This window comes from Kwoniella bestiolae, chromosome 3 (genome assembly GCF_000512585.2).
Source record: "Kwoniella bestiolae CBS 10118 chromosome 3, complete sequence".
Lineage (NCBI taxonomy): Eukaryota > Fungi > Basidiomycota > Tremellomycetes > Tremellales > Cryptococcaceae > Kwoniella > Kwoniella bestiolae.
In genome coordinates, this window is record NC_089243.1 from 1,371,993 (window position 1) to 1,398,077 (window position 26,085).

At 48.0% G+C, this 26,085-nt stretch overlaps 9 protein-coding genes across 9 annotated transcripts; 3 read left to right on the top strand and 6 right to left on the bottom strand.

Annotated features, from left to right (window-relative positions):
• Positions 1–196: 196 nt before the first annotated feature.
• I302_105189 (uncharacterized protein) lies at positions 197–2,965 on the bottom strand (the record flags this gene model as incomplete). Its single annotated transcript, XM_019195056.1, has 3 exons — positions 197–843; positions 966–2,181; positions 2,378–2,965. The coding sequence occupies 3 exons, from the start codon at positions 2,963–2,965 to the stop codon at positions 197–199; spliced, it is 2,451 nt and encodes an 816-aa protein (XP_019042769.1).
• Positions 2,966–3,772: 807 nt separating this feature from the next.
• On the bottom strand, positions 3,773–5,126 carry I302_105190 (uncharacterized protein; the record flags this gene model as incomplete). Its single annotated transcript, XM_019195057.1, has 4 exons — positions 3,773–4,135; positions 4,388–4,540; positions 4,592–4,691; positions 4,831–5,126. 4 exons carry the CDS (start codon positions 5,124–5,126, stop codon positions 3,773–3,775), a joined length of 912 nt encoding a protein of 303 aa, XP_019042770.1.
• Positions 5,127–5,736: 610 nt separating this feature from the next.
• I302_105191 (uncharacterized protein) lies at positions 5,737–6,943 on the bottom strand (the record flags this gene model as incomplete). The annotated part of the gene is made up of 3 exons (XM_019195058.1): positions 5,737–6,183; positions 6,255–6,393; positions 6,639–6,943. 3 exons carry the CDS (start codon positions 6,941–6,943, stop codon positions 5,737–5,739), a joined length of 891 nt encoding a protein of 296 aa, XP_019042771.1.
• Positions 6,944–9,804: 2,861 nt separating this feature from the next.
• Positions 9,805–11,091, top strand: I302_105192 (D-tyrosyl-tRNA(Tyr) deacylase; the record flags this gene model as incomplete). The annotated part of the gene is made up of 8 exons (XM_019195060.1): positions 9,805–9,847; positions 9,911–9,973; positions 10,066–10,188; positions 10,275–10,336; positions 10,401–10,479; positions 10,538–10,581; positions 10,647–10,980; positions 11,066–11,091. 8 exons carry the CDS (start codon positions 9,805–9,807, stop codon positions 11,089–11,091), a joined length of 774 nt encoding a protein of 257 aa, XP_019042773.1.
• A 1,188-nt stretch (positions 11,092–12,279) lies between these two features.
• Positions 12,280–13,161, top strand: I302_105193 (uncharacterized protein; the record flags this gene model as incomplete). Its single annotated transcript, XM_019195061.1, has 1 exon — positions 12,280–13,161. One exon carries the CDS (start codon positions 12,280–12,282, stop codon positions 13,159–13,161), a length of 882 nt encoding a protein of 293 aa, XP_019042774.1.
• A 1,456-nt stretch (positions 13,162–14,617) lies between these two features.
• Positions 14,618–15,630, bottom strand: I302_105194 (uncharacterized protein; the record flags this gene model as incomplete). The annotated part of the gene is made up of 2 exons (XM_019195062.1): positions 14,618–15,443; positions 15,515–15,630. The coding sequence occupies 2 exons, from the start codon at positions 15,628–15,630 to the stop codon at positions 14,618–14,620; spliced, it is 942 nt and encodes a 313-aa protein (XP_019042775.1).
• Positions 15,631–16,870: 1,240 nt separating this feature from the next.
• I302_105195 (uncharacterized protein) lies at positions 16,871–17,845 on the top strand (the record flags this gene model as incomplete). The annotated part of the gene is made up of 1 exon (XM_019195063.1): positions 16,871–17,845. One exon carries the CDS (start codon positions 16,871–16,873, stop codon positions 17,843–17,845), a length of 975 nt encoding a protein of 324 aa, XP_019042776.1.
• Positions 17,846–18,599: 754 nt separating this feature from the next.
• I302_105196 (uncharacterized protein) lies at positions 18,600–18,854 on the bottom strand (the record flags this gene model as incomplete). Its single annotated transcript, XM_019195064.1, has 1 exon — positions 18,600–18,854. One exon carries the CDS (start codon positions 18,852–18,854, stop codon positions 18,600–18,602), a length of 255 nt encoding a protein of 84 aa, XP_019042777.1.
• Positions 18,855–20,344: 1,490 nt separating this feature from the next.
• Positions 20,345–25,754, bottom strand: I302_105197 (pentafunctional AROM polypeptide; the record flags this gene model as incomplete). Its single annotated transcript, XM_019195065.1, has 6 exons — positions 20,345–22,606; positions 22,669–22,889; positions 22,969–23,944; positions 23,998–24,786; positions 24,988–25,195; positions 25,360–25,754. The coding sequence occupies 6 exons, from the start codon at positions 25,752–25,754 to the stop codon at positions 20,345–20,347; spliced, it is 4,851 nt and encodes a 1,616-aa protein (XP_019042778.1).
• Positions 25,755–26,085: the final 331 nt, after the last annotated feature.

A 26,085-nucleotide genomic window follows, 5' to 3' on the forward strand; every position in this document is an offset into this window, starting at 1 on the left:
AACGTAAACATGATATACCGTACATCCGTATAAACGTATATGAATTCAGTCAATCTATGAACTACTATATGCTACAACGTATTCATATCTGAATCGCGACCAAAAAGGGAAAAGCCGTACTCTATTGAACCACGAATGAACAGATCCCATCTATCTAATCGTACTCGTACTTCACAAGTCCAAAACCTAGTCTCAACTACTTGATCATCCACCCTCCAACCACCTTCATCGACCCCTCATCCCCCTTACTGACTACCTCCCCCTCCTTCCCCTGGATGACATCCCCGATCATCAACCACGGATCTCTCCCTCCTCCCCATTTCAGTAGTTTCTCTTTCAACATCTCCCCACCATCTCTACTTAGCACCCCCTCCCCATTTTGGAGAGAAGGGCTCGCAAACAGGGTATTCCAGACTTTCCCTGCAATAGCTCGATCGAACAAATACGAATAATACGTAGCTCCATATCCGTATAGATGACCAAATTGGGTTTGCCAAGCTGTACCTTCAACCGGTTGGATGACCCCCACATGAGATTGAAGGTCGTACCAGATCTTACTCGAGTCAATCTCCTGGTTATGCTTGATCGAATGGTACTTCTGGTCCAGTAGGGCCATGCAAATTTGCCCGTGGGTTTCCAGCCCCGCCAGAGATTGGTTGAGCTTCAAATGCGCTTGCACCAGTGGGATGGGTAGAGTTTCACCAGTGAGGTAATGCGTCGCGAAGGATGAGAGGACTTCGGGGGAGGAGACGAAATGTTCCATTAGGATTGAGGGAAGCTCGACGAAATCTGTTGCGCAGCGGGTTCCTGAGACGTTGTGGAATTCTGTTCGGCCTATCATAGCTATTACGACCAAAACAGTCAATCAGCTTTACGGTCTCAGCATTCAGTGTAGACCTCCATAGAGTAAGACCGGCACAAAAGCGAAGACGAGGTAAGATCAGAACAGAGGGTGAAAAACTCACAGTGTATAGCATGTCCCATCTCATGAAAGAGCGTCTCCAGATCATTCCACCCCAACAGCGCCGGCCGACCATTATCGACATTCCCAAAATCGCACGTGAGCACCACAATGGGTAACTGATATCTCCCTTCCTTCCCTTTCAACATCTCACCATCAACCTCCAATCCCCTTCCACCGTACTTCTGATCCCACCCTTCAGGTAGTCCATCACCGGAATGATCATCGTCGTCTACTCTCCTCGAGCATCTGACGGTATAATGAGCGGCGGACGGTGGTTTATTCTGTCGTGAGAATAGATCACAATAGATTATACCGATTGTCCCCTCATTCTCATCTACCACGTCTAATCTCCTCACACTCTCGTGCCATACTTCTCCCCTATCCACAGACTTAGGAACGAACGAGATCCCATATAGTTTCTTGAAGATCTTGGATAATCCCGATAGAGCAGTTCCAGTAGAGAAGTACGGCGTGATAGGTGGTAAACTCGAGGTGGGAGCGAGCGTCGACAAGTACTTCTCAGCGAAGTAATCTCGGTCCCAAGCGTTGAGAGGCGGTAGATGAGCGGTACCGTTGGATAGATCGTAATTGTTTCCAGTGAGGGTAGTAGCCTTCAACCTCTGGAGTATCCCGACATCAAGCCCAGCAACGGGTCTATGATGTTTTGCCAAAGAATCCAAAAATCCAAATACGTTCTTAGGGTTCTTAGCCATCTTATCACTGAGGGTAACATCTCCCCAAGTCTCTTTACCCAGCACATCAGCCAATTCCGCACGTTTCTTCAACATCTCTTCTAAGACTTCTACCCTCTCTGGATCCCTCTGTATTCCACCTGTATAGACCAACCTCCTTGCCTCTCCCTCACGGGCATATCGCGAGATCATCTGCGCTTCCCAACTCCCCGGAACGACGTATGCCGCCCCGCCCCTCCGCTTACGAGGAAGAGAATCGATGAATTGGGAGCCCATGCCTGCTAGTAACCTGTCTGGCTCGGGTAGCTCGATCAACGGTTTGATGGATGGACCGCTGGATGCGAATGAGAGGAATGTACGACCCAGTGAGAGGAGGGAGTCAGATAGGGAAACGAATTTCTGGCGGACCGCTGGGGGAAGATGGATGCCTGATCGCTCAAAGTCTGATAGGAACGTTTGGGCCACTTTGAGCTCTGCTGAAGATAGGGGTTGAGGGTGAGGGTAGGAGACGGCTTTAGTGAGGGACTGGTGGGGATTGAAGTAGTCAGCATTGTGGTTCAAGTCAGCAGGGTTGGAGGTGAACCGCGTGATGTAAAGATCTGAGACTGGGGCTGATATACTTCCAATCACTCAGAGCAAGACGATCCAGAGTGTTTTGCAGATAGAGGTCTCTTTTCCGATCGCATGATATTTCAGTCGTAGTCGTATGACCATCACTCACCTCGTACAGCCCCCTACTAGTATTCAACTCATTCATAAAACTACACAGCACCTCATAAGTCCGTTCCGACTCTTCGATCCATCTCTGCTCCGGATGAACGTTCCTGACCAGCTCGCACATATCTATAACCCCACACAACACATCGCTCAATCGATCCAGGTTCTTAACTACCAAGCGCAATTCTTTTCCACTGGGGTCGAGGGGAGCATCGCATATCCTCTGGACGATCGCACTAGCCTGGACTAGCGTTCGTTCAGTCAACGGACGTAAGGCCTCTGGGTGGGTGAGAGGAGCGAAGGTGAATAATCCTGATGAAGATGCGTTGAAGGTGGTGGGATGGGGGAGGTCGAAATGCGCTTTGAGGGCTTCGTCATCCCCTCGAGAGGGGCTGGAGAGAGGTGGTGGAGGGACGTATGGGTCGTATGTCGTTGATGTTGAGGTGGCGAGAGCAGCTTGTGATTGTTGAGACCGATTTAGTCGAGATGCAGTACTGAGATGTAGCTTTGTGGGATATATTCGAGGTAAGTTGAGGGAGGTCGGACGACGGGGTTGAGCTAGAGATCGAATCGCTCGGGAGCGAAGGGACATGATGGTGGTTGTCAATGTTGTAATGACTATGTGAAGCTGGATGGTAGTATGAGATGAGAGGCTATGCTGTGTGTATGATCGTGGATATGCAAGCAAAGTTGGGAGATAGAGTGGAAAAGTGAAAGTCCAAGACGAAGATGAAGATGTGTTGAAATTAGATCCGAAAGATCGGGGATATCAGGGATGCCGGTGCTGATAACTTGGCCGGGGCGACTGATGATGGTGACGATGTTCCAATCAATGATATGCGGATAAGCCGTAGAGAGATGATGAGAGAAATGAGATGGTGATCAAAGACTGAAAGGATCGGAAGGAGAAGGTCAACAGGATAGAAGGTTTGAAAGTTATGATAAAATCGTCTCTCTGGTGGACGGGTATCACCGTACCGAGTAGAAGACCCATCATCATGTTATCATCATCATCATTTTTTGACATGATTATGGCATCAACTGATATCTCATGTGACACATATTCCATCCGTCTGATCCTTGTTCATCGGGGTTGCCAGAAAAAGCAGAGAGATGTTAACAGATCAGATTGCATGTGATTATAACATCTATAGAGGCTGACGAATGGAAGTGTGATGTCCTCCCCACTCTATACCATCAGATCTTCATGTTCCCCCACTTTGGCTTTTCTCCGTGCTTGGATCTATACCTTTGAGACAATTTACCCTGGTATCTGTAACTTTGAGGGAGATGAGAATCACAAGCCACATTCATCTCCGCTTAAGCACCATCACCACCATCAACCTATCGTCCCTTCTCTCTATGGCAATCACGGTATCATCTTCACCATGCAGTCCATCTAACTATCCAACCAATCCCTGATAATCTCCCTCAATTTCTGTCCCTCGTCCCTCCTCCAAAGATGCTCAGCATCCTCCACCTCTATCCCCCTGACCACCTCACTACCCATCTCATTGGCAAAGTGCGTATACGTCGAAGGTCCCGTAAATTCATCTTTATTGCCCCAAACCATCCATATCGGTCTATTACCCAATGCTTTTTGGTGTTCTCTCAAAGCCACAGGGAACTTCTTGGACGAGAGGAGGGTTATTCCTTTGAATGCTGTGAGGGCGGGGGAGACGAGGAGAGTCTTGGTGAGTGGGATAGAAGCTGGGCTGGGGAAGGGAGCGAGGATGGTCAGGAGGGATCCCCATGAGTAGCCCTGCGAATATGAGAGATAGTCAGCAAGTTGCGATTCAAGGTCTGAGATGCAAATCCAATGACTGGGTGGAAGCTGAGATAGGTCGGGCTCGCTTGTCCTCAATCACAAAGACTCCTTGTCCCCTAACCTTCAGGTGTCAACCATCCCATCCTACCTTTGCAAGCCACCGTACAGTCTACCCACTCCAATCCTGCACTTCATCCCACCCAACGCACAAAGATAAAGGAAATAAGATGAGAAACCCAAACTCACAAACCTAAACACCTCCCTAACGCTATCCCCCAACAACCCCACCCCAATCTTCTCAATGTCCGCCAAATCATCCGGATCATGCCCCGTCCCAAGCCACGGTTGACTACCCCCGCTAAGTCCTACGCCCCGTACGTTATAGGTAATCACCGCTGTCTTGCCGCACAGCTCCGCAGGGGAGGGAGTAACCGCTCCTGAGGGGGGTACCGAGTCGGGGTCGGGAATGGAGCCTTGGAGTGTGGATGGGTCGGTGGTGTGGGAGTGGTAGGGGTGGTATATTGCTGTGATCAGATGGGATGTTATGACTCTGTGTTGTGGCATTGGTAATCATCAGTATTAGCTTCCTTTGTTTGGTCATGCTCGGCTCCATATCCAGTAGCTACGGTGCAAAATCAAGTGTAATCGCATGATAATGATTGCTTGTCCGAGAAGTAGAGGCGACTCACGGATCCAACATACTTCCCCCCAATCTTCCCCAAGGATGACTAGCCACCACGACCCTCTCCACGCCCATATCCTTCAACCCGTCCCTCAACCCATCATCCAAATCCTCAAGCTTCTTAGGTACAGTGGAGTATTCGCCTAGAACATTAATATGCGATGTGAGTGAGAAGGGGAGAGGCAAAGGGAGATACAGACGGGCTTCGAGGTGGATAGGGGGTGTGGAGGAGGGAAGGAGGAGACGGAGGTGCGGGTGTAGGTGTTTGTCCCATATTTCGTTCTGAGGGTCGGGGCGGGCCATGCTGAGCTGTGAGGTTGCGAAAAGTAGATTTGTAGTTCAGTCAGACGACAATATGTATGTGTCTATAGATTAGCTGTTGCCTGTAAGTTGAGGAGGACGGATGAACAATGAGATATCTACAAGATGAAGAGGATGAATGATCAATGAGATACACACAGTGCATGAGAACTGTCTCAGAGGATCGACAGTCACCCAGGCAACGCTAGTGACGTTCGAGGTGACACAATCCCTGAACCTTAATTGGGTAACTGGGCACAACTTAACCGGAAATCGACATTGGCATTCCCGTTATCAAGTATCAGCATAAGCAGAGCAAACAATACAGTCTCCTGACATCGGAAGGAATGTATGCACAGAGTTTGGGAGATTGCATGGGAGAGTTGCAATTGTAGATGCATTATAGATAGACTAATCATACAAGTTCGTCAAAGACGTAATAAGCAAAGCCGGGGTTTATACGGATATCATCGATATAATATGTCACGCTAAACGAGTGACAGTGACAGATCCACTAAGGGGAGATTATGAGAGCCAGATATACCAAAACACCAACGAAGAGATACAAAACATGAAATGTCCAATACAGTCTATCCAATCCTACCTAAGCAATCTAGTTCTCCGCACCAACCACAACGATATGCCCCAAGTACGCCACCGCCTGATTGAACAGCACCAAATTACCCAGCGCAGCGACCGGAGCAGTCGTCTCGGTATTCTCAGATGAGATTGTGCTGGTGGCGTTGGCGATGGCGGGAAGGGTAGCGTTGGTCTGCAAGACCGTATCGGCCAGACCACTCGATGAGGGCAGCACCGACGAGGCAGTAGTGGAAGGTTCGACAGAGCTGGTGGAAGAGCTGGTGGAAGTGGGTTCAGGGGAGGAGGTGGTGGATGGTTCAACGTATGTAGATGTAGGTGTGGGTGTGGTGGAGGGTTCGACGTATGTGGATGTCGGGGGAGTGTAGGTGGATGTGGGGGTGGGTTTCTCAGAGGTCGTAGTGGGGTCTTGCGATTCGTCGTTGTACCACCATGTCATGTAGAAGACACCGGCTCCTTCGGACTGGGAGGGAGGTGGAGAGATCAGCGACATGCTCCAGTGAATTTGGGATTTCGTAGTGGCAGGTCACTCACTGCAAACTGGGTGAACAGCCCCCGGGACATATCTAACCCCCCATATGGGCAGGTGGGACATTCGTCCGCGATTGTGGCCGTTACGGTCTTCCCTCCGTAGCTTATGGAAATGCTTCGGCCGCAGTTTGGACCGGGATAACTAGATTCGGTCAGGGGTAAGCGAAAGGATGACACAGGTGCGTGAAGAAACGATGAAGAACGGGTCGAAAACGCCTTGAAAGACGTCAAGAAGAGGACGATTGGTGTGGTGCCACACCCATTTTTGGTAGTATGACAAGGAATTTCACAACGATTCGCGCGCCGGCGATCGCCGATGACCGTCACGTGATACGTCTCCGGTTTTTATGCAGAACCAAATAGAGGGGAAATGGATTGTGTACTCACCCACCACCGTACTGAGCAGAGTTCTGAGCGACTATGAAATCGTTGGCATTATTGTACCATCCACAGGCACCTAATCCAACATCATAGAATGTAGCTCGAGAATTGGCGTACTGTTGACCTCTCTTCTCGATCGAGGATTGGGTGGAGGTGGAGTTGGAGTTGACTTCGAATGAATAGACTTGTCTTTCCTTTCGGGCGTAGTGGGCTCTGGCTCTTGATCGGGATAACTCGTGGGCGTTCTTGTCTGAGAAACTTAAGGCGGATGTGGAGAGGAGAAGGAGGGTGAGAAGAGATGAAGTGAACATTTTGGAAGATTTCGTATTTGTTTATGACAGTGTGTGAATGTTTGTTTGGGGGTGTATTGGTGTTCGTTGAGATGATGAATGAATGAGTGAGGGGTGAATGAGCGTTGAGTTAGCTAATGACTGTGTTGAGCTGTACAAAGAACTATAATCAGCAAAGCTCTTTCTTCAATGCGTGTAGGCTCCACACCGATCAATCCAATCTTTTGGATCTCACGTTCACATGATTGCAAAGGAAGCTCCAGACATACCTTTGGGTAATAAATGTTACTTGCTCTTTTTGTGAGATTCCTCCTGAATATCAATCTATTCTACTTGAGTTCTGGGAGGTCGGTGTTCAGATCAAATGAATGACTGTTTCTGTTCTAGGTGGTAAGGAATGTTGTTCTTTTCGATGTCCAACTTGAAGTGAGGGAACGAGGTTGCTGATTGTATCGAGGGCGATGGTGGTTTTGTGAAGAAGAAAGGAAGTTGAAGTTAATGAATGTCTTGAGGTCAGTTCTTTTTGTTGTCAATGTCGAGCGACCAATACCGATATCTGGTCCACCTAAGGGGTCTTGGTCTTCCGCTATATAAAAAATCGGGGTTCGTAACTTACTCGTACTGATAAAAAATGGGGTCGTCAATGATAACTCTACTACTCCCAGTTCAGTAAGTAGTGTATGCACAAGATCTTTTGGCGGATCGCTACATCCCAGACTCCACATCTCAACGCCCGTCCCTATACCTCCTTACCCTAGGTCTACTGCTCCATACACTATTCATGCAGTGTATCAACAGCAGTATTTGTGTGGTATATATTGTTCTCAACCGACAAAACCAGCATTGTACAACCCCAGTCTTACTTGAAATATCAAGCCACAACCCATCTGACCAACCCTCGAAAGTTTATCTCACGTGGTTGACCCTCGATAATTCATGTCCAGCTGAGAGGCTTACAGCACGACGTCAGAGGTTTTACCGTCCATCGAGACAAGTAACGGTTAAGGGACTCGAAAAGTTCGGAACGGGATTTTCAGGAACCAAGCGATTTTTGAGGGGACTCATGGGTTGGTTTTGGCGCACCGACATGAGCCTGGACTCTTGAGTAAATGAAGAGCCGCTGAGCGCATGGGGTATTGTCGGACAGTACAACAGCCATATCGTGCGGGATGGCGCTGGGACGGAATAATTCAGATACAGGTGCATCTGGACTTTGCCCATGGACAATAAGACATCCGATTCAGCATCCGAAATTACAGTATTCAGTATCTTTTGGCGCAGCGCACAAAGTTCGGAGCTGGACGAGAGTTGAGTTATAATGGTTATATGGTGAACTCAAGAGGAGTGAACAGACGTCTCGTCCTACTACCGATCGGGGAAGATAGAGTTTATCATTCAGATATTCGTACGCTATCATCTTTCTTGTCTAACCAGCAGCTTAGCTGCAGGCGTCCTTTGTTGACTTCGGTCGACGTTACAAGCAACCGAGTGTGCCGAGTAATGCAAATCCTGTGAGAGAGCTTGAGGAATGGGTCTTATCAGAAGAATTGAGAAACGAAGCAGAAGAAGAAGCTTGGACGACCGTCTGAGATAATGACCTGTTTCATCATCGTCATAAAATACGCAATCAGCTTCTCATTTGCTATGAGTACCTCAGAATGTTCTTAGAATTCTTGGCATTCTTCACAAGAAAGGAAAATACCGGTTTTCTTTATCTGACAGCTCGGTCATCCACAAGCTATAAATAGTGGTCTGATCCTGAGTCACAATCGACGGTATCTCTTCACGTTCCATTTTCCGTATTCCCACACGCTAATCAGACTGATCTCCACCATTATCACGCGATCCAACAATTCTGTCATGTTTGACCCTCATATGCTCATATGTCCTATTGTGGAGTATATCGTTCCATCCAATACAACCGATCCTATCACAGAGGTACGCCCAGTCCCTCATCCTTGGTATGTCCCTCGAAAAAGCTGCGCTAGACATATGGAAGTTCCCTTGTCCAGAAGGTGGAAAAGCGAGGTCACACAAGGTGATATCGATCTTTGCCATTTCACGGGATTTCACGATAAGAGTGAATTGGGCGATAGTGCTATCAAGGTATGTTGTAGGAACGATCTCATCAGTGAGACGAAGCATCAACTCGGGAGTATCGACCGACCAGAAAGTGAATGTTACGCTCCGACGGGACATCATATCATTGGGATTATCAGCGAGACGAAGAAGAACGTTCTTGAAAGTGCACACATCAAGTGCCTCCCTTGTGGACCATCACCTGACGAATGGAGAGATTCAGTCGTAGCCTCACTCGAGGAAAGAGATATCGTATTCACGAAGGACAGCGAAGATGGTACTGATATCATTAGATGTTCTTTCGCTGATGCGCCTTCGACTGATCGACGAATCGTGTCTATCGATGACACACCTAGCGGGATGACCACTGAAGGAGTAGTACGGTACCCTTTCGGTCAAGGAGTAGCAGATCGTGATGATGACCACGAGATTTTCGAAATAGAGAAGAACATCGGTCCTCCTAGCACAGTTATCGGAGCTCTTTTGGCGGATTGATCAGGGAACGAGGGAATCAGAGAAGAGACATTGTCTTCTGTGCGTCTCTGGAGGTGGATTGGGTGGTCAGGCATTATATCAGATACGATTCACATGCATATGTTCTGGTGTAGCTCGAGCACCAATATTGCTTCTCCAAATTTTAATGGTCGAAGTCGAATGGCGGCCAAGTCCGACTCTTCTCTCTGACAACGTCGAAGTGGAGGGACCGACCCAAAGTCCAAAGAACGTCAACAGCATCAGACGTTTAGCTCAATGTAAATAAGCTTGTATAGTCTCATGTATAATATCACAACGCTCCATAGAAGATGAAGGCGGTCGTACAGCGAGTAGTAAATGCTTCAGTAGCAGGTGAGCATGACCGGATCCTCCCCCCCAGTCTCGAGTGTTTGTTGAACCGTCACAAACGCTTAGTCGATGGACAGACGATCTCATCGATTGGTAAAGGACTATTAGTCTTGGTAGGGATCGACCGATGTGAGTGCAAGGCAGATTAATAACTCTCATCCGATGATCTGGAGCGTTCCTGTATATCTCACAAGCTAGCTGACAGCTGATTCCATTCACAGACGACGAGCCAAGCGATGCTACGCAGATAATCAAGAAAGTCCTTACAGCTCGACTGTTCGATGACGACCAAGGAGGGATGTGGAAGAAGAGCGTGAAAGATATAGATGGCGAAGTGCTGTGTGGTGAGTCTTGTTCCACTACAGCTTTCTACCCCTCGCGAAGCACTGTTCTTGGGTGTATAGCTGACAATTATCTCACCAAATCCCAGTATCACAATTCACGCTGTTGGCCAATTTCAAAGGCTCGAAGCCTGATTTCCATGAATCGATGGTATGTCAGCTTTGCACTCCTCAGTCGTACAGGCTCATATCTGTTATCATTCGGATATATGTAGTCAACAGTACCTGGTAAAGCATATTACAGCGCGTTTCTCGATGAGATGAAAAAGGCGTATCACCCGTCCAAGATAAAAGGTTCGTCTCGCGCACAGAGTAAACTCAAGAAAAACGCTGATAATGATATGGGAAACAGATGGTCAATTTGGAGCTATGATGCAGGTGTCTTTAACCAATGATGTGAGCCATCTTCTTCGCTTGATTGGTTCTGTTTGAAGTGGATCTAATGTTGGTTGCGCCTACAGGGTCCCGTCACCATCCTTCTCTCCTCTCGCTCTTCCGTCTCCTCCAAATCCACTCCTGCGGCCAGTACCAGCGGCAGTCGATCGACCACCCCTGCTCCCACTTCGTCCTCGTCCAAGGGGAAGGGCAAGAGGCAATCCCAGACTCTTTCTGAACAGCCTGGCGTAGTGGCCCCGGTGTATCCTCCTAAGGATAGTGCGAACAGCAGTGTGGACGTGGCTTCGATATCGTCGATAAGTGGTACGATCGCCAGTGTGGGGCTGGGTCCGAGTGGAGCGGTAAGGGAAGTCGATGTGGATGTGACCGGATCGGGCGGAACGGGAGACGTAGACCATGGTGAGTGCGTTATCAGTGCTGTACAACCGGTCAATTAATGGAAAACAGAGATGGGATATTGGAGCTGATGAGTATTATGGTTCAGATCGGAGCGGGACGAGTGATGTATGAAGAGAATATACATTCTTCGATGATAAATGGCACATACGTTTGCTTTTTCTACCTCTTCAAGTCAGTATGACTGATCATGTACTTACGCTATCGAATTTGACTCGACTCATAAATACTGCTCAACTTAATGGTAGGATTGAAACGTCAAGTGCGAGTATGCCATCCTGACGTCACTCTTTACTCATCAAACATGAAGCGGGGCTTGTAACAGGCTTGACATCACCGTGACCAGGCCAAACCCCCGAAGGCAGCTGCATCCTTTGTGGCATCTTCAGATAGCTGTGCAGGTCCCATCCCTTCATTCTACACGGTCGAGGTATAGGAAGCACGCAATCGTAGCAGGACAGACCACAGTTGGCTTGTACGCCCCGAGCAAGCCACTGTGGTCATTCGACCACCCAGCGGATTCGCACTGGGGTCCAGGTGCCATGCTAGACACAGACGACCATCGTGCGATTCCGATCTTGTCCGCTTATTATATCTGGAACTCGCTTTGGCTGCCGATGGGCATAAAGTCAGTACATTCATATTGTTCACCGCAAACAACGTCTCCGTTGGCCTACCTCTAATTCAGCGAAGTTTGCGGACAGTTGCTGGAAGTGAGAGTGTTGTGCTTTCTGGGAGATGATGCCGTGTAACTGCATACCATTATATATTGGGCTCGCTCAAACACCCTCTCCAGAAGGGTAGATCCCTCGCTACGGCTTAGCTTGAAACAGCATCAGATCCTTCTTGACCTTACCCTTATGTAAGGCTCAAAAGTCAGACCCGTGCTTGGAAAGTGAGAGAAGAGGAAATGACTTCACAGGCGTGCTGCAAAACACGTCTCTGCATTTCCTTTGATCTTCCCTTTGAAAGGACCTCCTTTGCTCCCTCGGTCATTCTATCGGTTAGTCGCGTGACTTGAGCTACACGCCGAGGTCCTCAAACACATGAGGTAGGACGTCATGTAGACATTGGGTCATTCGGAGCCCGAAGAAAGATCTGGTTGTACCTTTTGTTTCTCTAATCCGACTTTTTTCACAACACTTCCAAACGCATTCGCAGCAGACCCGGAGGACTTTTCTATCCTGTTTGCGATATGCTTCAGTTCTGCAGAGTTGCACACACATCCGCGAGCAGAGGTCCTCAACAGCGTTGGACTAATCATCCTTTGAATTGTACCACTTAGCAAGGTATAATATAAAGATGTCTGGTCGAAGGAGCATTGGATCGGATGATTGGGCAGAAGACACCATGAAGATGCTCAATGAGGTTATTACTAAAGCAGACAATAGCCAAGAAAAGTCGATCACCACCGTACATCCCGACGTTTTGATCTCTCCCCGCGCGATTTGGGAATTTAACGAAAGCGGAAGACTTGCGTGGAAGAGTTATCCATGCGATACAGCCACTCACCTCTCCTCTAAGGGCCAGTATACCGTGTCAAAGCCCACCCAACGAGTTGCCACTCAATGGCGCACCCCCACCATCAAAGATATCTTCTCGGACGGAGAAACGGGAGTCATTGACCGCTCAATGATGCTGGATCAGGACATGGGTTCTCTCAAGCAAGATTTCCTGACGGCTATCGCGCTGAGATTAGAGGATATGACTCTATACGCGATAGACTCGATGGCAGCTCGTAAGCAGGCGCTGGACGGTGCTGCAAAGACTGGCGACCCAGAAATTCAGGGAACCTCGAGCTTATCACCTTCAATTGCTTTGGTCTCCGAAGCTCAATTAGCGGCATACAACGGGCTCAAGGAAGGTGGGGTCACCGACGAAGGGCTGGAGGATATTCTCAGGCAATCGGCGATCACACCGTTGCGCCGTAGAGAGATCGCATATGTGTATCGAACGGCTGAGGTAGACACGCCAAGCGGATCCAGCGGAAAGGTATTGGGTTCGACTCTCGAAGCATACTATGCAGGCATTGAGCTCGGACAGCCAATGGAAGACTTTTCCAGCGGTAATCGAGACTCGGCGTCTGGAGCAGCAGAGTCTGAAGCCCGATTTCGACAGAAGTCTCATGCGACTGGTACTCTGGGGGCGTACTTTGACGAGAAACTCAAGGAGCTCAACCCATGAGAGTTACTCTTGTGAGCGGAATCTAGAACGAGTCAATAGATCGGCGTTAATCCCATATCACGTCTGACATACCTCATCTCCTATTCATTTACGTATTACATACATATATTCAATAAGCCGTCAATGGGAATCGTATGAACCAGTATTCGGAGTCCTCTAGCTAAGACGAGATCATTGTGTTAGATGACATTGCCACCTGTAATGTTTTTTTTTTGATCGTGTGCAAATCCGACGGTGCTGCTGGGTGATGCTCATTATCAACTGGTCAATCTCAACCGGCTCAACACCTAAATATCTTATGATAGCCCCAATCTCGCTGTACTCGACCCATGAAGCTGTGTATGTTCTTCTGTTATTATTGCTATTGACACGACCAGGGGTTTCTTTGCGTTCTCTAAGTTACACCACTGGCACTGCCTTGGCGAGACAAAAGGTTGCATCATTTGCAGGAAAAAGTCATAGCAGGGCTTCAGCTTATCAAAGGACTGAAATCTGATCTCCCTGCCATCTTCGCTCCTACTGTCCTGTTAATGTCATTTACATTCTTTGCAAGGAGATTATTATGTTCAAGGAGTCAAACATACTTCATCTGTTCAATCCTCCTCACTTGCAACCAGAAGAAGATCACCGTGCCCTTCGGGATGATTAATCGCCCACTCGTATGTGATAGCCTGCCCAGATGCCACATTTAGGTTCGCTGGCCACGAAACTTCAGAGCAAAGTTTGAAGGTACATGCTCATTGCGAGAATCATCAACTTCCATGTCCGGAGTCCGGAGTATCACAAGCGGAAATATGTGTACTGTATACCCCAAGACCGCGGCCTCTAAGCCGAAAGCTGCTTAAGGATCTGCCACTGATTGGGCTACTGTTGAGTCGCGTTCGCTCTCCGAACAGAACTTTTGTAGCGAGGATATATAGATGAAAATGTCAGAATTACGAAATATACTTATCGTTGCTCCGTAATTCACCCTGTATATAAGAAACTTTTCGTATCTCACTTCCTGTACTAATCCTCATCGCTATACAAGACGCTGAGGATAGTAAAGGTTAGATATATCAATCATGAATCGCTATATAAGACGCCGAGGATAGTACAGGTTCTCTCACGGAAAGATCGAATGATCGCTGCCGAAAAAGACATTTTGGCAGGTCCCCTTGGATTTTATGGTTAGGATCGAGCTTCCTGAGAATCACAGTCTGTCACTGGAAAGTTGATCTGCTTGGAGAACGCATGCTTTAGACTCAGAACAATACATCGCTAGTCGCTCTCAACTTGGTCCAATATTTGTAGCACTTCAGATACTGTATATCGACTCGACGAGTTTATGCCACTCTTGTTCCCAGCACCTTTCTGAACCACTTTCATACATGGTAGGGCTTTCGTATTGACGTGCTTAGTCAATGTAGACCCGTGACAGAAAGTTCAGGCCACGACACATGATAGCAGGAATGGACTACAGCGATTCGTTGCGCATCCCACTGGTCTTCTCGTAGATGGCTTTCAAAGATTTCTGTTTCTCCAATGGTGAAAAGTCTGACAAGAGACCCATATCCCAGTCGTAGTACCACCCTGGGGTGTGCTGTCCACCGATCATCATCCTGGCTATGTGCCTGGGGATCCCCTGACTCAGAAGCGTCAGTAAGCCATGTTGGGGAAAACCATTCATTCGTTTTTCGCTTTCATAAGATGTGAAGGATGCGTGTAGTCTCCAACCCGTGGGAATGTCTCCACTCTTACCTGTCTTGGCACCTGCCTCAGCTTTCTGGAAGGAGTAAGCGATCACATGTCTGTTCAGTGGGCTTCTCGAGGAATGTTTGGCTACGGTATCAGTCGCCTGGTGTGGGGGCGCACTATTTTCAAAATCACCATATTCGTTCATTTCATCTTCGGACAGTAAGGCGATCGTGCGCGATAGTTGGTTTTTCCAATCTCGGAACGTTTTCTGCTCAGTGTTTTGATTCCCGCAGCGCTCTGATGACTCGCCCCCTCCCGGTTGATTCTGACTTGTGTTACCTTCCAGAGCCCATTGGTATTGTGTGTCCTTCAGGTGGAAATTTGCCAGCCACTGAATGGAGTTTGTGGCTTCCAGTATTAGCTGAGCCTTGACTTCGGATAGAAGTTTTTCTTTATCGTCACTGGAGGTGTCCAAGGTAGGCTCGATGTAGCCCGTCTCACCTTCTTTAAGCAGCCATGCAGGGATTAGTTTTTGCTCTCGGATGTAACGGTCAGCGATGTGCTCCCCATCGGACACGAGATGTGATCCTGCAGAGGGGTGCCTTCTGATTCAATGATATGAATCTCTCGTATAATTTTTCGCTCTTCGGACAACTCCCAAGTGAGCCGCTGGGACAGCAAATAGTGTAGGGGAGGTGAATACTCGAGGCTGTCTTTTACTTTCATCATAGCTGCGTTTACGGCGTCCTCCATGGAAGCATTCCACAAAGCGATGTCATCGGAATTTTCCATATCTGCTTTAAATGTCAATTGGGTGTGTGGATGTGTGGTACGAATGTGTGGATGATCAGGTATGACAGTGTGCAATCTATGTTAGGTAGCTGTGTGATGGAGACAAATGCGGTTACGCAAGTATTGAAAGGTTCGGCGGAAAAGTTGGAAAAGGTAGTGTGAAAAAGAAGACCGAGCACCTTGGCTGTCCGTTTAACCGGGTTTATACGTCGTCCACGGCAATCGTCCGCTTTTCAGGGCAGTGAGAAGAACCTTGGATCCTTTCTTGGGATCACATCCTTTTTCACCGAGAAAACGCTCCACTGACATCATCGTCCACAATCTCTTCTTCCCAGATGAGACTGTTGAGATCAGAGGACAGTTTTCTTGGGGCAAAATGCACGAGATCACTGGCTTAGCATCACGAAAAGAACTCGAAGACAGGGGAAGGGGCTATGAAGTACTTTTTTGGTTGTCTATTCCCATAACCAGTGTCACATCCCAAAGGACAAGAGTAATGATTTCTCAAAAGCTGGGAGTGCGGTGCATGCGAACGTCTCACTACAGCTCTCCTAAACACTACGAGTAAGATAATCCAGAAACTCTTAGGCTTTCGGTTAGGTAACTTGGACGGCGAAGTCAAATTTCGCTTAGGGGAACATCGTCCAAGTGGCATTGTGTGCTCTTCTTGCGAGACACACTGGTTGAAAGAATACCATAGCGTGATAGCTAGGTGTGGACCATTCGAGTATTCCGCGCGAGGAATGTGTATTGATCGGTACTTTGAGACAAGAAGTACTGTACTTGAGAATAAGGAATAGAGGAAGTTCTATCTATGATGTCAATCTTCGAAGTTTCGACCAGTGTGACCAGTGTGCGAAGGCATGTAAGGCGGTAGAGCATCGCTGAATGTTAAGCTCTGTGGTCTAGACTTTTCCCCTTGATACCTACCACGAGCCTTGGACTGACGTCACATGAGAAACCAGAAGGGAGCAAGGTGCACCGCCTAGTTCAGGTCAAAGGTTCAAGGCATTTGGATGCTTCGTCTGTCTTCTTGCGCTTGGGCTATTCAATCGTCTCGTTCCTTATATACCATATATCTATATATAGTCAGATCTTTGGCCAATTGAAACAATTTCGTTTTTCAATTGTCTCTTTGGCTCTCTACTTGCCAGATCCATAGGTTTTTCCTTTTTGCTTCACAGCAAAGCATCTTACAGAGCTCCAGCCCCACACGCTTCATACGGTGCCACAGAGTCCCATGCCCCTTCAGCAAGCTTTACGTCGAGCTTTGAAGCCTCGCTCAGGCAGATCAAGCACGAAATGTCCTTCGACTTCTGCTGGGACGGATCAGGATCAAACCTCTGAAAAGACCGAACCGTCCTATCATAGGGTGTATGAAGGGGAGGTAGAGAGGAGGTCTCACTTTACCATCAGATGTCTTACATCTGGGGTTGACAGTTTGACCCAGCCTGACTGGATACAAACCGCTTCAGTGAAGCTTACAATAAGCGAAGATTTTCATGTCATGGGACAGGTGACCAATTGGGAAATCGCTCTTCATCGAGACTCTGAGTGTGATCGAGCACCAGAACCTGCCTCTGAAACCATCGTTGTCCCCTTTTTTCCTGATCGTTTTCCTGATCGTCCTAAACCTAGCAGAGAAATCTTAGCAAGTGAACTTTTTGAGAACGGCGACTCGTCTAAAATCATCAGCGGTCACGTTCCCGAAACGGGAGTCGAACAGACACTGTACAATTATCTGGAAAAGGCAACCATCAAGCCCTATGAAGGGCAACATCAACCTTGTAAAGGCTGCCCAAAGAGTTCTGCCCCGCACGCCATCTCCCTGATATCCAGGAAAGATTTCGATGCATACAAAGACGGCAATTCGGAACCAGCTTTAGAAGAACGATTGAAGCTACATGCCCATTGTCCATTGTATGAAAGAGGCTACAATTACACCCTGACAGATGTCCGGCACAGAGACCTTTCTCAGCACTGGCGAGCTCAATCCAACGAGCCGAAGTCGAACGGGTTCAAGGAGAAGATAGCGTACGAGATCGAACTCAACTGGAATGAAGTGACTGATCCGAGAGACACGAATCCAAACTATCCTTTCGAGGATGACGATCGGATGTTTGCAAATCTTTTCGACAAGTTCGATGGAACGCCCGGAGACTTCAGTTCCAAACAAGATAAAATCGAACGAACGATAACAGTTGGGAAAGCTTGAGTATCCCCATTGTTTATGATGCATGGCTCAGCTTGTCCCTCTACCCCATTGCAGCCTGATCAGGGCATACAGGCAGGTCGGAAGGTACCGAGCATTGCTGTTGCGATGATGTTCCAACTTCCTTAATCATTCTGTTGATTGACCCATATCTAGTCAGACATATGGTCTGTCACAATTGATTGCGGCTGTCATCGATACCTCAGTACATGGTGTAACAGAGTAGGAACAATTACACTGGTGCACCACCAGTATCAAGGGATTGTGTCCAATTATGGAGTTCTGAGCTCTTGACGATGGAGCAAGCACGGCAGGTGGAGCAAAGAGAGGACAGACAGCTGATATCACATATCGCCTGGCACAAAATTTAAAGGCAAAACGTGCGTGATCCCGCTGAGCGCCACACGGGTATCAAGCATACCGTGTATATGACTTTTCGCTTCAAAGCAAGACCAGTCTCTCGAAAATGACGGGGAATCTGCTTGGCCATCTGCTTCTGCGGGGATGTCCAAAAGCTTAGAATGGCGATACAGCTGTGCAGACTTGTTCATCCACCGGCCCTCTCGTGCATATTCGGTGGCAGAGCGCCACCATTGTCACCTGCGCATGAATTCATGTGGCATCTCGAACTATGACATGGACAATATGAAATGATGCAGTACGTCAACAATCGCTATATGTCTCAAACTGTCTCGAAAGATTGGGAAGTTGATAGCCTGACAAGTCCTGTCAGACATCTCCCCAGACGAGAAGTCTCTTACTTCTCGGACTTGGTGTTGTTATCCCCAGTTCGGGTTGCGCCACCGCCTGGGGCCAACCCTGAAAGACCAAATTTCTTGGTGGGATCAGTGGCATTGATGCCGAGGTTACTCGCAGCGTTCTGAACGGACTGGTCGGATGCTCGCATGGTCGAGGGGAGCAAGGAGGTGAGAAGATCCCCACCACCTTGAGAAGAGGAGGTGTTTGTGCTTGTGTTTGTGTTTGTGTTGGTGGATTGTTGTTCAGAAGACATTGTCGTAAATGTTCAAGGACTGGTTTGGTCTTGGTTAAGATATATGTGTGAACTCGTTGAGATGATTGTTGAGGAGAGGAAAAAAGGTATTGTCTTGAATTGTGCAGCCTTTTTATACCTTTTCCTGGCACTTTGAGCTTACGACTGACTGTGTCATCTCTCAGGCCACCATGATACGTAGGGCAAAGGTCTAGACTCAATTAGTCATGCTTCCTATCTGTTGAGTTGAGTTGTAGTCATCCAGCCGAGCTCTCAGGTAGCTTATCAGAAGAGGTGGAGGAAGGATTCTCAAGATCGTCATAACCTCTGTCTTGTAGGATATGTCAAAGCGACGCACGTTCATAAGAAAAGCCTTCGAGCCTTATCTCATGCTTTAAAGCTCGTCGAATTCTGTGAGCGTTTCGATTCTCGCTTGCTTGACATCACTCATGGGCGATCGAATTAGAAGGTCCCAGAAGACCCACATCTTCATGAATACCATCATCAACAGTCGTCATGCAATATGTGATCGGTACAGGTATGAAAGGATGGAGGGGCTACGCACGCCAGCCTTCGATAGAATTTATGATATTCTTTATGCTAACCTACTGCATGCAAGAGGAAGGCCACCATACTCTATAAGCAGTGCAGATGAGTAGTCGCAGTCTCCCTGGGGAGGCACGTATTGCATTTCGGGATATCTGAAACTCGTCGTTGCGACTAGTGTCATAAGCTTCAAGCGTCTTCGATTGATCGTAATATGATAATACTCTCGGGTAACTGAGGTATGCATATACTCTACTCGATGTCGCTAAGAAGGCTTCGGTATGAGTCATCAAGACATCGTATGTGGCCTGATGACCGATCTGTCCAGCATTGGTCATCCGTTTGGTCTGACAAACATAGCCTCACGAAGGCAACTATCCATGTCTCTCGTGAACGTGTCAGCTTCGATTCCATGTACCTTAGCCTTCCACATCGTACTGTACAACTAGGCCTTCTTCCCACTCCTCAACCGAAAGATACAGTATCCTGTGTGACATCACAACTCCTCGTCAAGATCCTCCATAGAAGTCCTGTTCAGGCACAATACGCCCTTCCCCACTCTCGAGATCGTATCTTTCGGTAGTCAGCCCCCTCCAGACATGCACATCATCAAAGGTCTTCCATAGATGCCCTCATCCTGGCCTCTACCCTGACTCAGGAGTATCACTTTACATAACTTGCCCAGCACCTTACAGTGCAGATTCACATTGCCTTTTGTAGCGCATCAAGAAGTTCAATGGTGCGGTACATCATCCCAGTGTCATTTTCGCTCAGAGCTACAGACAGATGTTGTCCTGTGAGCGTAACAAACGCAGGCCTACCAATGTGACTTATACTCTGGATTTTACGCTCCTCCAGATGCTCATCCCCCAGATCCTTTCAGACCCAATGCAATGCATTCATTTCACATATGAATTCCTTTTCCTCAATTAAGCAAAACTGCAGTACTGACCACGTCCTACATCCTACTGATTCTCGAAGTATTTGGCCATAACCCCCTCTCTAACCTTCCTCTCCGGTGCCCTCTTCCCCGTCCAAAGTTCAAACTGCACCAAACCCTGCAACACCAATATCTCAACCCCGGGAACACTCCTCCACTTTCCACTAGTGTTCGACTCGGCCAACTGGAGTAAAGCAGTTTTGTAAGGTTTGTACGCTAGGTCAATGACCACTCCTCCCTCTTTCCTGCCCAATAGACTTTCGGGGAGATGAATCCCCTGTTCGGATTGCGAGAGGACTAGCGAGTTACCGGGCACAGTGGAAATTACCACTGAAGGTTGTAAGTTACCGAAGGAATCTATCACTTGGATATTATAATTTGAAGGGAAAGATCCTTTAACCTTCAAGGCATTTTCGAGTGTTCGATTGAACAGGTATATCATCTTGAAACCTAATTTGTATAGCGCGTAGATGGCTGCTCGACAGGTACCTCCTGCACCAATCACCAATCCCTCACTTGAAGAGGGTTTAGTGTTAGATGGAAGGTTGGATAACGTAGCTTGGTAGATCGCTTTCCAATCTGTATTCTCCCCGTGCAACTTGCCTTTGGAGGGTACGATAGTATTCACCGCTCCGATGACTTTCACGTCTTCTGAGACGGAGTCCAGATGAGGGATGATATCGAGTTTTAAGGGGATAGTGACACTTGCTCCTCCGAAATCCTGCGATCGAATGACATCTAATACACCTTGATCTACTTTGTCTGATTCGTGTAGACCATATTCGTGGGGATATCCTAGAGCTTGGAAACCGGTATTGTGTAATGTAGGTGAAACAGAATGAGCGATGGGACTACCGAACAAGTAGAATCTCTTGGAAGGTAACAATCCAATTAGATTTCGGATCTTTAATACCTCTTTCACGGTCAATTGTCCAGGTGCAGCTCTGGAGGGTAAGGCCTCGTGAGTGACTGGAGTGAGGATCGGGTTGAGAGCTCGAGAGAGTTGTCCGGCAGCTCCCATGTTGATAGCTAAGAGAGGTTTGAAACCAGGTTGAGAAAGAACTTCTTCGACAAATAATGATAATTTCGAGTTATCCAGAAGAGTCTTGGCTGTACCGACTATCTTGACTATATCGCCGTATTTGGAGCATAAGGAATACTTCGATCGAACAGCTTGCTTGTCCCATGCCATCGATCCGGTCCAGTCGTGCCATGAGGCAATAATGTGCGATTTACCTTTACTCTCCGATATGCCTTGGAGGACCTCAGCAGGCCATGATACTTCGAGATCGACGTATTCACACGCCGATCTTATACCTAATTCTACTACCGATCGGTATAGCGCTGGCTGGTCTGAAGGCGCCATTCCACCTTGATCCTTGGATCGTACCGAGAAGACGACGGGTAGTGAGGTAGCGAGTCGAAGCGAGGCCAGTTGTTTAGCAACGAAAGAGGGAGGTGGTAATCCAGGTGAAGTGGGAGCGGTCCCAGCAGGGTTTAGCAAGTCAAGTCGAAGTTCGACCGCATCAGCACCTTCCGTCAATTCCTCAATCTGAGCTAGGGCGGGAGTGATATCGGGGAATGTCAACGATAAGAAAGCAGTGGGATTGTCACTTGATAATCTAGGTCGATTTGTTTCGATCCCTTTGATGAACTTGAAGAACCTTGCGCATTCCCTCCTCATAGCTTGTTCGTGCTGTTGAGGAGATTGGCTACCGACGGGATCAAGAACATTGTAGAATTCATGGCTTGAACATGAAGCGTACCATGGTTCTCTTCGCTTGAAGACATCGGCGAATGATTCGCCCCAATTCGGTCGAGCAGCGGTATTACCAATGGATGAAAGGAAGTTATCGATGTCTTCTAAAGCTCGAGTAACGTGGATAACTAAGCCTCCTTTGGAGACATGGGATTGAAGGAGCTGTCGAGCGACTTCTGTTTCTACCACTCCTCCACCTAATGCAATCACATGGTTCCCCTTTCTCTCCTGTATGTATCTCCCCAAGATCTCAGTTTCGACACGTCGGAACTCTTCCCAGCTATTAGCAGCTACGAAGTCGGCAACTGATTGTTTGGTCTCTTCGAAGAAGGTATCATCGGCATCGGTGAACTCCCCGCCAAGAACATCAGCAGCTAATCGACCAATGTAGGTCTTTCCAGCACCTCTCATACCGATGATGAAGATAGGGTGATCGGATTGAGATTGATCGACTGAAGTGGCGGGTTTGGCTGAGGTAGAAGCTTGCTTGTGGGTTTCAAGCTCCACACCTTCAACAGGAATACCAATCTATTTGTATCGTCAGCATTCGCGTCTCAGCCTGGATATGATGATGATCTGAATGAACACACCTTGTTCTGAAGATCATCCCAGAAGTTGGGCCAAGTCTTCTCAACACACCTCTTCTCCTCAATAATGGTCTTCTCAACGATACAGGCCAAAACGCTGAAAGCCATAGCCACTCGATGATCGTCGTAACAGTGGACAGAAGCACCTCGGATGAGTGATGGCGCAGCTTTACCAATCACGATAATACCATCATCGAATTCATCGGTCTCGACGCCGAATTTAGCTAAATAACGAAAACAGTCATCAGCAGCTGCGTTCACATGAACATCCATGCCATTCAGCTGCTGGGATGTAATACTCACCAAGCTGATCCCTCATAGCTTTAATCCTATTACATTCCTTAACCCTCTGATTGGCAATACCGTAGATCCTCGAAGCGGTAGGAGGTAGTCCCTGGACTTGTCGTTCAGGTAAAGCGGGGAGATTGGCCACAGCAGCAAGCACAGAGGCAGTCAAGAAAGCATCCGTCATAGGCTCCATATCTACGTTACCCAATGCTCTGAGCTGGCCAACGGGAGGTCCAGTGACCTTTGTGGACGTAAGGGTCTGTTCGACGGTACAGCCCATAGGTTCCAACACTTCTTTAGCGAATCTTGCGTCACCTTGTAAAGAGGATGAACCGATATTGGAGATGGTACAGGTCGTTCCGGTGATAGCGGCAATGGCAAGTGGGTAAGTAGCGCTCGAAGCGTCCGACTCAACAGAGTAGTCGGATGGGTTCTTGTACGTCCCCTTGGGGATGACATAGACATCCAGGAGATTACCAGCAGAATCGGTTTTTCGCTGAACGGTGATTCCGAATTGAGCCATCATAGCTGTTGTCATATCGATATAAGGTTGAGAGATGACTTGACCACCTGTCAATTCCAGTACCACTTCCTCGGCAGCGTATGGTGCACAGAGAAGGATCGAAGAGACGTATTGACTTGATACTGAAGCGGCGAGCTTAATATGTCCACCTTTGAAACCGTCAGTCTCGATATCGAGGGGAAGACATCCTTGGCTTTCAACGTATTTGATCTTGGCTCCATTGGCGGATAGAGCATCAACTAAGGGACCGATGGGTCTTTGTTTCATTCGAGCATTACCGGTGATAATGGTGGATTTTTCGGTAGGTGCGGCGCCGGAAACCATGGCACAGACAGTGGTAAGGAATCGAGAAGCTGTACCAGCGTTACCGAGGTAGAGCTCTTTGCCTTTGGCAGGAGCGGAGAGAGTACCGCCACCACCCTCGACGACGATGGTGTCACCTCCATCTTCCCATGAGAAGACGGCGCCCTAGTAATGAATTTGTAAGCTGTGTTGGCATAGGCGATATGAGAATAGCTCACCTTGAGCTCTACGAGAGCGTTCATCATGACAGCAGTGTCATCAGAGTGTAGCAAATTCCTGATTCTGCAAGTACCAGTAGCTAGTGCAGCCAGGACCAAGGCTCTGTTTGAGATAGATTTGGAACCTGGAGTGGCCATGGTGATTGGGGATTTGGTGGGAGTACCGGAGATGACGGTAGCAGCTTCGCACAAGACTCTTCTAATGACTTCATCAGCAACGACTGAAGCTCTCTCTTCATAGGTTTTACCGATTCTCGAGAGTAAAACGATCTTCTTCGCTGGACCCGAGTTCTTCTTGTCGATTCTCATGATATCCAATAACCTGTCCACGGATAGTTGACTGGAAGCAGGTAAGGAAGTGATTCTTCGGTCGGACAAGGAGATGGGTAATCCATAAGCTTGAAGACATCTTGTCAACCTTCCTACAGCGACTTGACTGAGAACACCGAGTTGTCGGGCAACCTCAGCTTCCAAGATGATACCGACTGAAACACATTCACCGTGGAGCATGGCAGGTGTGAGAACAGCTTCGATCGCATGTCCGATAGTGTGTCCGAAGTTGACCAAGTTTCGCAATCCGGTTTCTCGCTCGTCGATAGTGACGATATGGGCTTTCACGTAAATTGAGCCTGAGACGACTCGAAGAAGTAGTGACTGAGCGTGTGATCGGTCAGATTCGAATCGACCGGCAGTGGATGAGGTGGTGGGTTTGGTAGATGCTGCGAGGGAGATCTCGGCGGATCGGGATTCGAGGAGAGCGAAATCGTCGTCTTTCCAGATAGCGGCGGTCTGGGAGACGTGATTTAGCAAATGCGCAGATCATCCGAAGAAAGTGAATGACAGATAAGAAGAAGCCGTTAAGCGAAAATGAGTTATAGACAGCCAGAAACGAAGCGTATTATGACAGGATCGTTCAGTGAAGAGAAAAGAAGGATATCCAATCTTCTCCTTCCCCAAGCACAGACTACCCGGACCAAACTCCACACTCACCTTGACAACCTCAGCCATTCCATTACTAACCTCCCTAGGCGGGAGCGTAGTCAAAAAGGCAAGATCCACAAAAATATAAGCAGGTTGCCAGAAAGCACCGATCAAGTTCTTCCCATGAGGGGTATCGATGGCGGTCTTGCCTCCTACGGCAGAATCGACCATCGCCAAGAGGGTTGTGGGGATTTGGACAAACTTGACTCCTCGCATGCTGTGTGGTACGTAGATTAGCAGATGCATCACCCTGGATAGACAATGATCCCGCATGCTTCTAGCATGAGGTTGATGATCCATTCGTCGCATATTGATTCCAACCACACCCATAAATTTGACCACACTCATATATTCAACAGCTAAGGGAAAATTGCAACTCACAAAGTAGCAGCCACGAACCCCGTCAAATCACCCACCACACCCCCACCAAAAGCCAGTACGACCGTATCCCTAGTCAACTTCTGATCCAACATCCAATCTTCAATCTCCTCTTTCACCTTTCTTGATTTGGCCGTCTCTCCAGGAGCGACCTCATATACCAAGAATCTAGACTTGGCACCCGTCTGAGCATAGGCATGTTTGAGATCATCGAGGTAGAGTGCCGATAGGTGGGTATCGGTGATGAGAACGTAAGCTGATGAGGGGAGGTTGGAGGTGATGGTGTTGAATATGTAGGGGAGGAGATGGAATCCGCAGTGGATGGATTCGTTGCCCAGTATAGATATTTTAAGGACGTCCGCCAAAGGAGTAGGAGTAGGAGCGGACATGGTGGACATGATGGTCAAATGTACCTCTTTGACTTGTATGGGTATAGAGAGAATAGAGGTGATCTCTGAGGTAAAGGTCAGACCTTTTATATTGTTGACGGATCACTTCGGATTCAACCTCCCCTTTCTTGACTTTTATTTCTAACTCGACACTTTGACATTTACTCGTTACCCTGAATGGTTATGGGGGGATGTTGAGTCACGTGACTAAGATAGACACGTGTGACTTACAGATATCGTTCGAACAGAGGTCCAAGCGCGACTGTTAGTGCAAGTGTAGCACTGTTGATACAGTACTTTGGGCTGATGAAGTATGGACAACAGTTGGAAATAGCATACA